The sequence below is a fragment of the Setaria italica genome, chromosome II (assembly GCF_000263155.2).
Source record: "Setaria italica strain Yugu1 chromosome II, Setaria_italica_v2.0, whole genome shotgun sequence".
NCBI lineage: Eukaryota > Viridiplantae > Streptophyta > Magnoliopsida > Poales > Poaceae > Setaria > Setaria italica.
The window spans coordinates 42035512-42047702 of record NC_028451.1 but is presented as its reverse complement, the minus strand read 5'-3'; the positions used below and the strand labels follow the sequence as shown (position 1 = coordinate 42047702).

General features: G+C 46.4%; 2 protein-coding genes and 1 long non-coding RNA gene across 3 annotated transcripts; 2 read left to right on the top strand and 1 right to left on the bottom strand.

Moving 5' to 3' along the window:
* Nucleotides 1-3857: 3857 nt before the first annotated feature.
* LOC101756040 lies at nucleotides 3858-4700 on the top strand. Its single transcript, XM_004959655.4, has one exon. It carries the CDS (start codon nucleotides 3887-3889, stop codon nucleotides 4547-4549), a length of 663 nt encoding a protein of 220 aa, XP_004959712.1. The 5' UTR covers nucleotides 3858-3886; the 3' UTR covers nucleotides 4550-4700.
* Nucleotides 4701-7708: 3008 nt separating this feature from the next.
* Nucleotides 7709-9541, bottom strand: LOC111256314. Its single transcript, XR_002676376.1, has 2 exons — nucleotides 8857-9541; nucleotides 7709-8756 (listed from the first exon to the last, which is right to left on the bottom strand). It is a non-coding gene; the product is annotated as an uncharacterized LOC111256314 (long non-coding RNA).
* A 603-nt stretch (nucleotides 9542-10144) lies between these two features.
* Nucleotides 10145-11366, top strand: LOC101770229. The gene has a single exon (XM_004957835.2). It carries the CDS (start codon nucleotides 10641-10643, stop codon nucleotides 11205-11207), a length of 567 nt encoding a protein of 188 aa, XP_004957892.1. The 5' UTR covers nucleotides 10145-10640; the 3' UTR covers nucleotides 11208-11366.
* The last annotated feature ends 825 nt before the right edge of the window (nucleotides 11367-12191 follow it).

The window sequence follows — 12191 nt, the reverse complement described above, 5'->3', positions numbered from 1 at the left end:
GTAATACCCTACGTCCTGTTTGGGATGTTGTATATTGCATCCTACACTTGGATGTTGTTTGGTGTTAAGGATTTGATCCTCTTTTGTGGTTCTATGAGGTCTTCACCTACTGATTTAGGGACCCCTACCCTCCTTTATATACTCCAGGGGGTGAGATTACTAGTTGGTTACAAGGTCCAAGTCCTAGTAGGATTACAGGATATGCGTCCTAGTAGGATCATAGGGGAATTCTAGTAGTAGTCTACCTTCTTCCTTCCTTGCGGGTACTGGGGATCTATCCCCGACAAGCCCCCGAGCGCTTCGTAGTCGAATGCAGCAGTCTTCGAGTACATTTTAGATTCTCGCCAAGTAGTTTAGTGCTTCTCGAATACTTTATCTGGCTGAATCTTCAAAATTCTTCAAAGCTATCATGAGGCTATGGTGTGCTCAAGCTCTTGATCATCTTGATTTTATAATCTTCATCTTTGGAATGTGAAATGGAAAGCGGCGAAAGTCGCACTCCAAATGGAGTAGCTCCCGAGCCTTAGGTTGAATCGAAGAGGCTGAGAGTCAATAAAATTTTGAATCCTTTTCTTTCATCTTGAAAAAATCAACTGCCCGAGCCTTGGAATGGTTAGATAATCAATTCAAGGGTCTAGCGAGCTTTAGTCTTCATGCCAATCGTCATCTGAGTAGTTTGCGGTGTTCAGCCCTCGAGCTTATGCGCTAGGTGAGCCATAGGAGCTACGTCAAGTAGTTAGTTGGCGCTTAGCCCCCAAACTTGAGAGCTAGCGAAGCTACTGGAGGTATTTCGAGTAGTAATTGGTACTTAGCCTCCGAGTTTGGGAACTAGCTGAGCCATTGAAGGTACGCTGATGGAAAGTCGTCGCCGAAGATTGACCTAGAAAAAAAAGATGCATACATTATATAGCATATTGTGGAATATTGAAAGTACTGAAATTTATTCAGTGATGAATGTAATGTAAATATTGTGCGTTATGCTCTTGTTTCGACCATATTTTTCTGAATAGTTAGCCTGTTACATTTAGGCTCCCAGTCCATGTCTAGCCATTGCCACTACGTGTGAGATCTTTGTCTCGTGCACGCGTATTGGCACTGCTGCTATAGAGATTATTATCTTGCGTCCTAGCGTTAAGGCATGATAGAAGATTCGAGACTTTCATGAATTGAGGCGTGTTCTCCTCGAGTAGATTAACAACCGCTAAGAGAAGACATTTAACATAAGTAGTCGGCATTGCGACAAAAAGACTGCCCGATTGCGCGTAAAGTCATTGAGACTTTTATGCCTTTTTTGCGCGGAGAGCGTGTGTTGCTACGTATAGGATTTGTGCCTTCTTAGGGTGTAGCCGCTGCGAGCCTCCAGCACTCAATGCACCAAACCCGTGGCCATAGCCTCCGAAATTTGATGTACCAAGCCTGTTGACAGAGCTTCCGGAACTCAGTGCACAAAACCCGTGGCTATAGCCTTCGTAATTCGGTGTACCAAGCCCATGGCTGTTGGTTAACATGCCCCAGGAATAATTGGCAAAGTATAGCTCTGGAGGGTAATTTTCGTCAAGAGGCGTACATAAAAAATTACTCGGCGCGTGTCCCTGCATGCGAAAAATAAGCCAGAAAAATTATATAAAATAATAAAAAAAGTGACTTAGCTTGATTCGTGGATGATTGTCAACGAAGTCGTGGCGGTTGTCGTGAAGCTGCGATCGTTGTTGATGAAGCCGGCTAGTCGGAGTTGATTCTGACTAGCTGTCAACAATGTGAGGCCCATCTTCGACTAGTTTTCTAGTCGAGACGAGTAGTCGAAGTAGTCGTCAGCGACTTGATGCAGCTGGACGTCGGGGTGGAAGTTCTCGTGTACATCTTCTACGTACGTTAGGCTATGATTTTGAGATCTTGTGGTAGCTTTCCGTGTGCGTGTAGCACAAATCCCTCAAAATTGCTTTTCACGGAGAGTAGTTGGAGTTGATTATCTGCCTCAATCCGCGCGTGACTGTAACAAATATTTTTCATCTTGGGAATTGTGGTGTGGGTCCCTCAGTCTGCCTGATCTCCCAACTCGAATCGGATTTGCCTCTGCCTTGATCGATGAGCCGCGTATAGCAGCCTGCGGCGGAAACCGACTCAGTCTTCGACTGCAACGCGGAGCGCATCGATTCTGTCTCGGCGTAGATTTGTCTGCTCGGAACTTCGACTTGGCGACTTGCTTCTTGTCAAGTAGACTGATGTTGATGATGAGGTTCTTCAAGCTCGTCCGATAATCTCGACGATCACTACTACCTAGCGCGCCAGCTGTCAGTGTTTTATATCTGGCAAACTACCGAGAGGTATTCTGAGATAGTAGATTGGTTGGTGGGGGATCGTCGGACCTAGAACTCGAAGGTAAAAATGAGGACACAAGACACGGATTTATACAGGTTCGGACCACCAGAGTAGCATAATACCCTACGTCCTGTTTTGAGTGTTATGCGCCCTGCGCTTGGGTGTTGTTTGGTGTTGAGGATTTGATCCTCTTGGTGGTTCTATAAGGTCTTTGCTTACCGATCTAGGGACTCCTGCCCTCCTTTATATAATCCAGGGGTAAGATTACTAGTTGGTTACAAGGCAAGAGTCCTAGTAGAGTTAAATGGTATGAGTTCGAATTACAGAGGAATTCTAGTAGGAATCCGTCTTCTTTCTTCCCTGCGGGTACTAATTATCTATCCCCGATACCTACCGCTACGAGCACATTCAAGAGACTGAGCTAGTAGATCTGAAATCACCATTGAGATTGAGATAGGTTCCACTATAAAAAATCTTAGTTGAGTTGTGCTCGGTTCACTCTACGAATTCTTCATTAAAGATATCAAAATCAACAACATAGGCTTTCCTTTGGAGTGAAAAAGTATCTAACTAAGATCCTGATCGAGTGATCGTGACAAACTTGACTACCGTTCCCAAATATCTAACATGTGGGCTGGAATGACCGAGCCCAACATGCTGTCAAGGGGGCCGATCGATTTGAAGTCAAGCAGAAACTCGGCCCAACCAAGCCGTGATCACGCATCGACACTGACACCCACGTCAGGTCGTGCCGCACCCGCACGCATGGTGAACTGCTGGTGGTAGTCGGCAGCGCTAACCGACGGCTATTTGTTTTTGTTGGCGTCCCTTTTTATTTGGACGTGCTGATAGAACAGGGGGGAAAAAAAATCATCCAAGCGCAGCCGAGCAAGTCACGTCAGTGACCGTCTTTTCCTGTGTGATGCTTACCTGATAGTAAATTACTAGTCTTTAGGTCATGCGCTAGCAAGGCTTTGCACACAGCAAACTCTACTTGGTTTAGCTAGCTAGAACTAGAATTGATGTCCCACTACACAACTGATAGTGATGGAATAAATGCATGAGATATCACCGGGGGCCAGATCGAGGAAGCAAGCAATATTAACCGATTGTTACATGCTTTCCGTCCAGTGGGAGGAGAAACCTACCTAGAGCGATTACTCTAAAATATTGACCTACCTACTGAGATTACATCAACCATCAAAAGGGACCGAAGCAACCAAACTGAATCCTGTACTTCACTTCAGTTTTAGGCACATTCCAAGGCAAACCACTCGGTTTGTATACGTGCCGTGCATAACGGTCCATGCGCATAGTTTAGCCGCAGCAGATGGATACCAGCACTCAGTTCTCAAACAATGCGCGCGAATTTCCAAACCACCAATCCAAAAACCGAAGAACAAGCAAGCAACCGATCGCTAACCAGAGACGACGGCCTTACCAACAGATTCATGCATGCATGCCGATCGAGCAAATTGTTATATAACTCTCTCGATCACACATTGTACCGAGCACACATGGTGCCCGGCCGGCAGCACCACGAACTCATCAACGAAAACTAGCGGAGATGACGGAGGAGGCCACGAAGAAGAAGGGAGTGATGTCGAGGAGGAGGAAGGCGCACTGCACGGCGTGCTGCGTGGTGCTGGCCGTGCTGGCCATCCTGGGCGCGCTGGCGCTGGCCTTCTACCTCCACTACCGCCCGCGTCCGCCGCGCGTGGTGGCGACGCCCGTGGACTTGAGCATCGACGAGTTCGCCCTCCTCCCGCACCCGACCCTCCGGGTCTCCGTCGGCGTCCACGTCGTGGTCACCAACCCGAGCAACTCCCCCTACCGGTACGGCGCGGCGCTGAGCGCGGTGACCTACCACGGCGCGCCCGTCGGGGAGACGCTGGTGCCAGCGGGGGAGATCGGCGGCAAGTCCACGGCGCGGGTCGAGCCGGTCACCGTCGTGGACGGGGTGAGGGTGGCCGAGAGCCCGCACTTCGCCGCCGACGCCGTCGCGGGCGTGCTGCCGTTCGTGGCCGTGGTGAGGGTGGTGGGCAAGGCGCTGGTGCTGCACGCGTTCGAGGTGCCCGTCACCGTCGAGGTCGTCTGCCTCGTACGGATGTACGTGTTCCACGGCGAGAGCAGCTCGCGGTGCGCCTCCACCGTGCGCACCGGGTCCAGGGCCGCGGTCTCCGGCTCCGGCGGGGGGTTCCCGGCGGGGCATGCGCACGAGCATGAGTAGGCGGCTAGGCGCGTGCACACCTGATGGCTGTTGGATTTGCTTGTGGCGCGGCGGCAGCTATGGTTTACGAGAATGTACCATGCAGTAAAAATCCAACAATGTACTGGTAGTTTTTTTTTTAAAAAAAGGAAGAATGTACTGCTAGTTTTTACGGAGCTTGTGCGGTGTGGTTAATTTTGATGTAAATTTGGAGTATTTCGCACGTCACTGATAATGGGCTGAGCCTAGGATTCCACGTCGCAAGAGGGCTTCTTCTTTTTTTCTTGAAGCATGCCGGCCCAGTTTTACTTTAGCGGGGGGAGCTTGGCGGCTCGGCCCACATGAAGCTCTTGGCCAGAACTCTGATTTTCCAGGTTTCTTATGACAAAAATGTCATATTGCTTGCTTCTTTGAAAGAAATACTTAAGAAGCTTGCTTTTATATGAAGATCAAATTAAGTCACTAGAAGATACTTTCTGGCACTTCTTTCAACTGGCTAAGATATTCCCGTAAGCGGCGCTTGCATATTATGCTCTACTTTCCTCTTCCTACAACCTTGCATTTTGATTTAGAAACATTGGCTCATTTAGTTAGACCTTAGGCCGGCATAGGCTGCAAGAGATGTGCCGCGTAAGCTGAAGTATCTAAGTAGGATAGGAACCTAGATCTGAAAACCTAACAAGCTCCATGACTCCAGTCATCCTAGCATCAAGTATTGTAGATACTGGTGTGAAAAACCTCCTATGTCGTCAACAATTAGTCCTATCATAATTAACCCAAGAACCAGTTTGTAGCCACTACCTGTAATGGAGTCATACCCAAACTTTAGGAGCCACAATCCACCATTTTCCCTTCCTTATAGTTTGCTGTCCTCGGGAATGGTATCTCCTTAGCTATGTCACATACATTCAGTTAATGGGATGAATTTTCTACTTTCGGATAGTGTGATTTGAATGTTGAGTACCAGTTAGTTCTCGATGGGCAATAAATCATATTGATGAAAAATCACCAAGGAGCATTAAACAAAACACATAACTTACGTACCCATTGTACTTAGAGCCAATAAAGTATCAAAAATCTTATGGCTCAACCACTTTTTTATTGCCTTCGGTTTCAAAATGTAGGAAGAGAAAGTAACGGAGAGCAAGCAAAATAAATAAATCTATCAACGACCAACTTCGGACTAGAATCTAGAAACATACCTAAGATACCTAAGGGAAGAAAGCATATTTGAGTTTTACTCCTTGCATGTCTAGTAGGAGTGCGTGCTTCTTATCTTAACGCTATACATTTGGTTTAGTCAGTCCCTGAGATTTCTCATGGTAATCTTACCAAACAAGCAACAGATTGAGCAATTAGCGCGAAAGCCGTTGCACTAATGCGCATCCGTTTTCTTGCTCGGTCACTTTTTGAGAAAAATATCATCCCCTAAATCTATTTTAGCATATAGTTCGAGCTTCCTACGGAAAAAAAACTAGGTGAACTACAGTGTAAATAGATTTCCCCATTTTGCGTACTTTCAACCTGGATAAAAAAGAATAGCTAAAAAATACATAAATGGAGCGATAAGTAAGATAAAAAAAATAAAAGACTAAGAAGGGAGGGTACATTGCCAACACAGGATCAATATGATTGTTCTTGTAACTCAATCTGTTTTCCTCTTTTCATCTGCTTAAAAAATCCATCCAAGGATTCCCATAGCTCACTTTTCATCAGCGGAGTGGATATGCGCAAGTAAAAGGGGCAGATAAGCTGAAAATGTTGAGTTGACTTATCATCATCATCAGGTGTTGATGGAAGACGTGTCGAAGTGAAAAAAAAACTTAAGTTCTAGTAAAAAATTGATAAGGTAAATATCAATATTGTTTTATAAGAACTTTCAATGAATGTTGTTGTGCTCTAGTTCCTCAAAAAATCATGCAATTAGTGGAAGCTCTTAGAAAGCTAGAGAAGAAAGCAGCTACACTAGATTTGTAAATATGTCAAAGTTGACCAAAATCTTCAATCAATCAATTGCAAGGTTTATTATTTTCGGGACTTAATGCACATATCACCTGGTTTAGTTCAGTATGGTTTGTGTTATTCCTTCCTGTCTTGATAGTGCATCTGCCGCCCTTTTGTTCACTCCTTTTTTTTTTGACTCTCTAGAAAGCCTTTGTTCGTTCCACTTTGCTTGCCTATACAAGTCGTGTTCCTACATAATTAGATCTTTCTTCTGAGCTCTTCTATTACGGTACGGAAAAATCAAACCTATCACTCTCCAAGAATGGGTAAAAAAATTCAAGTTAGGGGAGCCAACACTCTCTAACTACCTATACTACGCCCCCATTGATTGGAAATCCTCAGGGAAAATGATCCCATAAACAAAGGAATACAGTACGAAATAGCAAAAAAAAGCAGACTAATACGATTCTAAAAAATAGATAATAGATATGGGCTTTCTGCTCAAATTGTCCTAGCAAAGAGAGATATGAAATATTTGAATCATTTTGGATTTCATAGTATACCAATGAGACAAACAATTACTATTTCATCTAACTTGAATAGCCAAGGACTGAATTTTACTATGTGGATTTTGATAACTCGAGAAGTTTTGATTTGGTTATGATCCAAAGAGAATAGGAAAGGTTTAACAAGCCATGAGAAAATAGAGTAAACTAACCATACGTTCTATTTGCAGAACATGTATACACCACGCCATACATCTAAATAGAAACATGGGCGGATGATCCCAGAATTTTGAATAGATCCGTGGGGATGAGAGAAGTTGTTGTTGAGAAATATTAAATTGGAAAGGAAGTCAAACTCCCTATGGAACCCGTGATCGGTTGTACCTGTACTTGCAGGGATACGAAATCTCGTTATTCACTCAGTTTCTGATCAATAATAAGATTATGCAGGAGAGATGGTTCAAGACGTAGTATTGGAACTGCTATGTAAACTTTTGTTTATTGAGGGTTTGAATCCATGCTTATTCCTTCCCCTACAAGAGGGTGCTGCTCAAGCAGCTCAGGAGGCGCCAACCCCACAAGGCCACAACCACAAGTAGGAGGCATGGACCAGTGGCCCGTCCTGTTCGGATGTAAAAGAAAGATGCAAAACTTTTCTCAAACAGTGGAGAAAAGGCATCGTACGTCAAAGCCAGATAAAGAATCTCCAACAAGATTAGAAATTGGGTAGTTCAAGTCCAAAGGATAGAGAAGAAATCCTATCTATCCATTATGGTCACCAGAATATTTTTCATCGAGACAAAACGCTGCTAATGCTGTAATATTGGAATATTGGGACTACTACTGTGAGCGGAAAAAAAACATTCTGTCGACTAGAGTTTTGATGTCAATTTATCACTAACTGCCTGCTGGCTGGGAGCTGTATGAGCGTAACATCCACGTACGGCTCAGTGAGAAGGTGGACGGAAATGGCCTTGTTGTTCCTCACTCCCGTCTTCAATGGGGTCGTCTGTAATTTGTTGCTTTCTGTTTCTGCCAAGTAGTGAAATTTCGGGCTCCTCCACTAATGTCCTGATGAGGAATTCAGTCATCAGCACTTGAGAGCTGAGACATGAGCAAAACCTGAAAGCTTAACCACTGCCCACTCACTAATTTCCTGCTACTATACGAGTCACACATGATGCTTGTCTGAATTCTGAAGATAGTCTCTGTCTGTCTATGTAACTTAGTTCGTTGATCTTTAGTCTTCGCTGCACAGTAACACCTGACTGACGAATTTGCCTTGACAATTTCAACTGACAGTATAAATCACCTCTATGCAGCTCTAATCTCACCACTGTGCGTTGTTGCTTTGACCCCCTGCAGCTGCTCAACCTCGCAAAGGTTCAGAGGAGCGATCTCTACCTCGCCTGATCTGGAACGACGACGGTGGCAACGGCTTCTCCGACGAGGGCTTCCTTCTTGAAAACACTAGCTTCCTTCTTCCACATGAGCCGGAATGGCGGAATGCCAGATCCTCCCCCTGCTGCTTCTTTTTTTCGCGACCGTGCCTTGGCACGTTTTTCATTAAGAGGAAGAACCTCTGCTGCTTCTTACATAGGTGATGGTGCAGCATTTCATCACCGAGAGCAACTTCTTCTGCAGGCGGCGAACGCCGCGATTCTCGGAGCTAGCCTCGCTGGTGGTCATATGGGTGGTGGTATGCCCTTCTGGTGGGCGCGGAGGACGGCGGCGGCGGCGGCGGCAGGCGGCGCCGGACGCGCGGAGGACGAACCCACCTGAATCAGAGGGTATATGAAAATGATAAGGGGTTATTTTGAAAATAGTCGGATCGCAATTAATAATCGCGATCCAAAATGGGGGGTTAAATGAAAATACCAGGGGGTAATCGATTTTTGCAAAATTCTCGATCGCGATCCGGTCCTCCGCTCGCCGGAGCGCCGCCTCACGCCGGCGTCCCTTCCCTTGTGTGCCTCTCCTCTTCTTCCTCTTGCTCCTGCCTGTCTGGCGGCAGTCCTAGCTTGCGTGGGCAAAAGGATTTCGCGAGCTCCAAGGGCCGGTCGGCGTTCGAGTTTGACAGACAGGAAACGCCGCCGCCGCGCGCGGCTCTCCGGCCGTACGTTCCTCGTGTCCAAATGCCTGCGTGAAATCCCGGCGGCGTGGTCCACCACCTTCCAATAGACGCGGTTGCTGCCGGCGCCGCGCACCTCCTGTAGTCCTGTCAGGCAGGGACATGCAGCGGCAGCGCCATCACAAGTTCAGAGCAGGAGAAGCTGGAAGGAGATGAAGAAGAGCGGCTGACTGCCCTATAATCCAGAGCTCATGAGCTGAAAAGAAAAATCTTTGCAGAATCCTAAAGAGGGCGCTGCGAATGTTTGAGGGTCATGCGCGCAAGCATGAGTTTTCAGGCAACACTGCACCAGCAGGCTGAACCTGAATGGCTTCTTCGATTCAGTTTCGTCAGAGAACGGGTAACAGAGCAAATCGGCGTCGAGGGTGCGGGTGGGGGGTTGCCAACAGTCAAGAGCACACGACACACGCGACCAAGGCGCTCATTCTTCTAGATCGAAAGCTACGGGACCTGAATCCTCGTTATAAAAGGTGCCGGGACTAGGACAATGTTGCCGTCGAAAATGGCTAAGGCTACGAGCACAGTATACGTGTGATCGAATTTGTTGGTTTCCCAGTGGCTCAAAACAGCGCGTCGGCGTCGACCGTCCAAATAGTGCAAATGTTGTAACGAAATCGGACGAGTCCAAACGCTCGAGTACCTTCCCATCTCGCCGGACGAGGCAGAGACGTACGAGAGCGAGTGGGTAAATGAGGGGTGAAAAATATAACCAGCCATGAAGCGGTGAGAGTGACAATAGGTACAGCGATACATCTGTTTCAAATTGTAGATTATTTTAATTTTTTTTATTTATAAATATTATTACGCACCTAGAACTACACTATATCTAAGTGCATAGCAAAAACTATGTATCAAAAATATTAAAATGACCTGCAATTTGAAACGGATAGAGTACTTGCGTACCTGTGAACAGATACAGTGAGTTGGTTCCTCTAGAAGATCAGCCGTCCTCACATTTCATTTCTCAGCCATGTAGGGTAATATATGTGGTAAAAGGAGTACATTTTTTTCTTGAGAAATTGTATAAGGAGTACTGAACAATATCAGAACTAGATTAGTCAAAACTAAAGAAGTTTATTTAACCTACAATGACCAAAACTAAATGACTTACATTAGTTTTGCATCAGAATGAGCATGGATGCTAACAGAGTGAAATTTTCCAAACCCCCACTCAAATAGTCAATGTAATAAGTACGTAATAACCATATAAAAAAATATCTTGCACTAGTATCCAATCTCCGTGGCATTCTTTTACCAATCTCCCTGAGCTGGGAGAGACGACTTGATCACCGGGCGGCTGACACCTCCAAACAATAATCAAAACAACACCAGTGAGCAAAGCGATAGCATACCAGGCCCCTAAAGAAACAAGAGTAACTGACATTCCGATGAAACTTCCCGTCTTACATATGGCCGCTCTCTCCGCCTCTAACCCCATTGACCCCCAAAACCAAGAACCCATCAATCATCTCCGTTCTCCTCCTCTTCGGTTGCGGGCAAATCGATCAATCAACGGCGGCACGGCCGAGAGATGACGAGGAACAAGCGCGCCCTGCTGTGCTGCGGCGTGCTGGTGGCCGTGCTCGTCGTCCTCGCCGTCGTCTTCGTGGCGCTCTACTTCACCGTGTTCCGGCCGCGGTCTCCCAGGGTGGTGGCGACGGTGGTGGGGACGGAGATCTCGGCGCTCAACGTCTTCCCGCCGGTCCTCAACATCACGGTGCACGTGGACGTCACCGTGCGCAACCCGAACTACGCGTCGTTCCGGTACGGCGACGTGGTGACGGCGGTGCGGTACCACGGCGACGGCGTGGGGGAGTCGGTGGTGCCGGCGGGGGAGATCGGCGCGCGCGCGACCGAGACGATCGCCGCCAAGGTGTCGGTGGACACCGTCAGGATGGCGGCGACGCCCTACTTCCTGCCGGAGGCCGCCCTCGGGGTGCTGCCGTTAGAGACGGCGACGGCGGTGGCCGGCAAGGCCGTGGTGATGGGCAGGTTCAAGATCAGCGCGAGCTCGGAGGTGGCGTGCGAGGTCCACGTGTACTGGACCAGGAGCAACGCCACGTCGGAGTGCACCTCCACGGTCCATATAGGCCGGTAGCAGTAACGAGCATTATCCAGTGGTTCTGCTCCTCGTCCGAATAGATATTGTGCTTGTGTGGACATCAAATGTGCTCTGATCTGAAATTGTTAACGGCGGGGTTCTTAGGGACAGCAAAAATATCAGATGATTTACGATTTTTTTCCTTGCGAAACCCAATGCATACACTCACATTTACCCAACCAGAAGCTCTAAGAGACTGGTAGGTTGTAATTTCTTTGATTTTAATATAATGTACACAAAATACACGAATAAAAACACCCCAGTGAGCAGCATGTTTGATGACTGTCACGCAAAAAACAAGAAGACATGTGTGATGCCGCATAAACCTACTTGCTGTTTGAAAACGACCAAGTCCATTATAATCTACTTGCTTGCCAGTGAGCAGCATGCGTATCTTGGTTTGTGGCTTTGTGCAAAAACTTGGTCGACGAACAAAACAGAAGTTCTTTGTCGTCCGATCCTATTTGTTAGCTTCGCACACGACGAGCAGCAATGCCAAATTATTTTATTTATATACGTTGATATCAACAAGGGAGTCCTAAGTTAAATTGGGTGATTTTGGAATCTTCCTGAATACAAAAGATTTGTTTTTTCATCTTGTTCTCCGTCACAAAAACAAAATGATAATTTATTTGTCTGGTTATACCCTTTCGTTGTTCCTCAGAAATGTATTGGAAAATAAGTCATATAAATAATAATCTCCGCCTCACTTTGACAGATTGAATTCAAGGAATAATGTTATTATTAGATTGACCTAAGAAAAAAATTATATACTTCATCCCCTTTAAAATGTACTCCCTCCGTCCAGGAAAGGATGCAATCTGCAGTACCAAGATGAAGACAGCGACCAAACCAAATTACGGGGGTATTTTCTTCCACTGACTTATTTTTAGCACGTGTCACATCGAATATTTAGAGACTAATTAGGAGTATTAAACGTAGACTATTTACAAAACCCATTACATAAGACGAATCTAAACG

Coding starts and splice junctions, on each gene's coding strand:
- LOC101756040 (XM_004959655.4), top strand. CDS start 3,887: ATGACGGAGGAGGCCACGAAGAAGAAGGGAGTGATGTCGAGGAGGAGG.
- LOC101770229 (XM_004957835.2), top strand. CDS start 10,641: ATGACGAGGAACAAGCGCGCCCTGCTGTGCTGCGGCGTGCTGGTGGCC.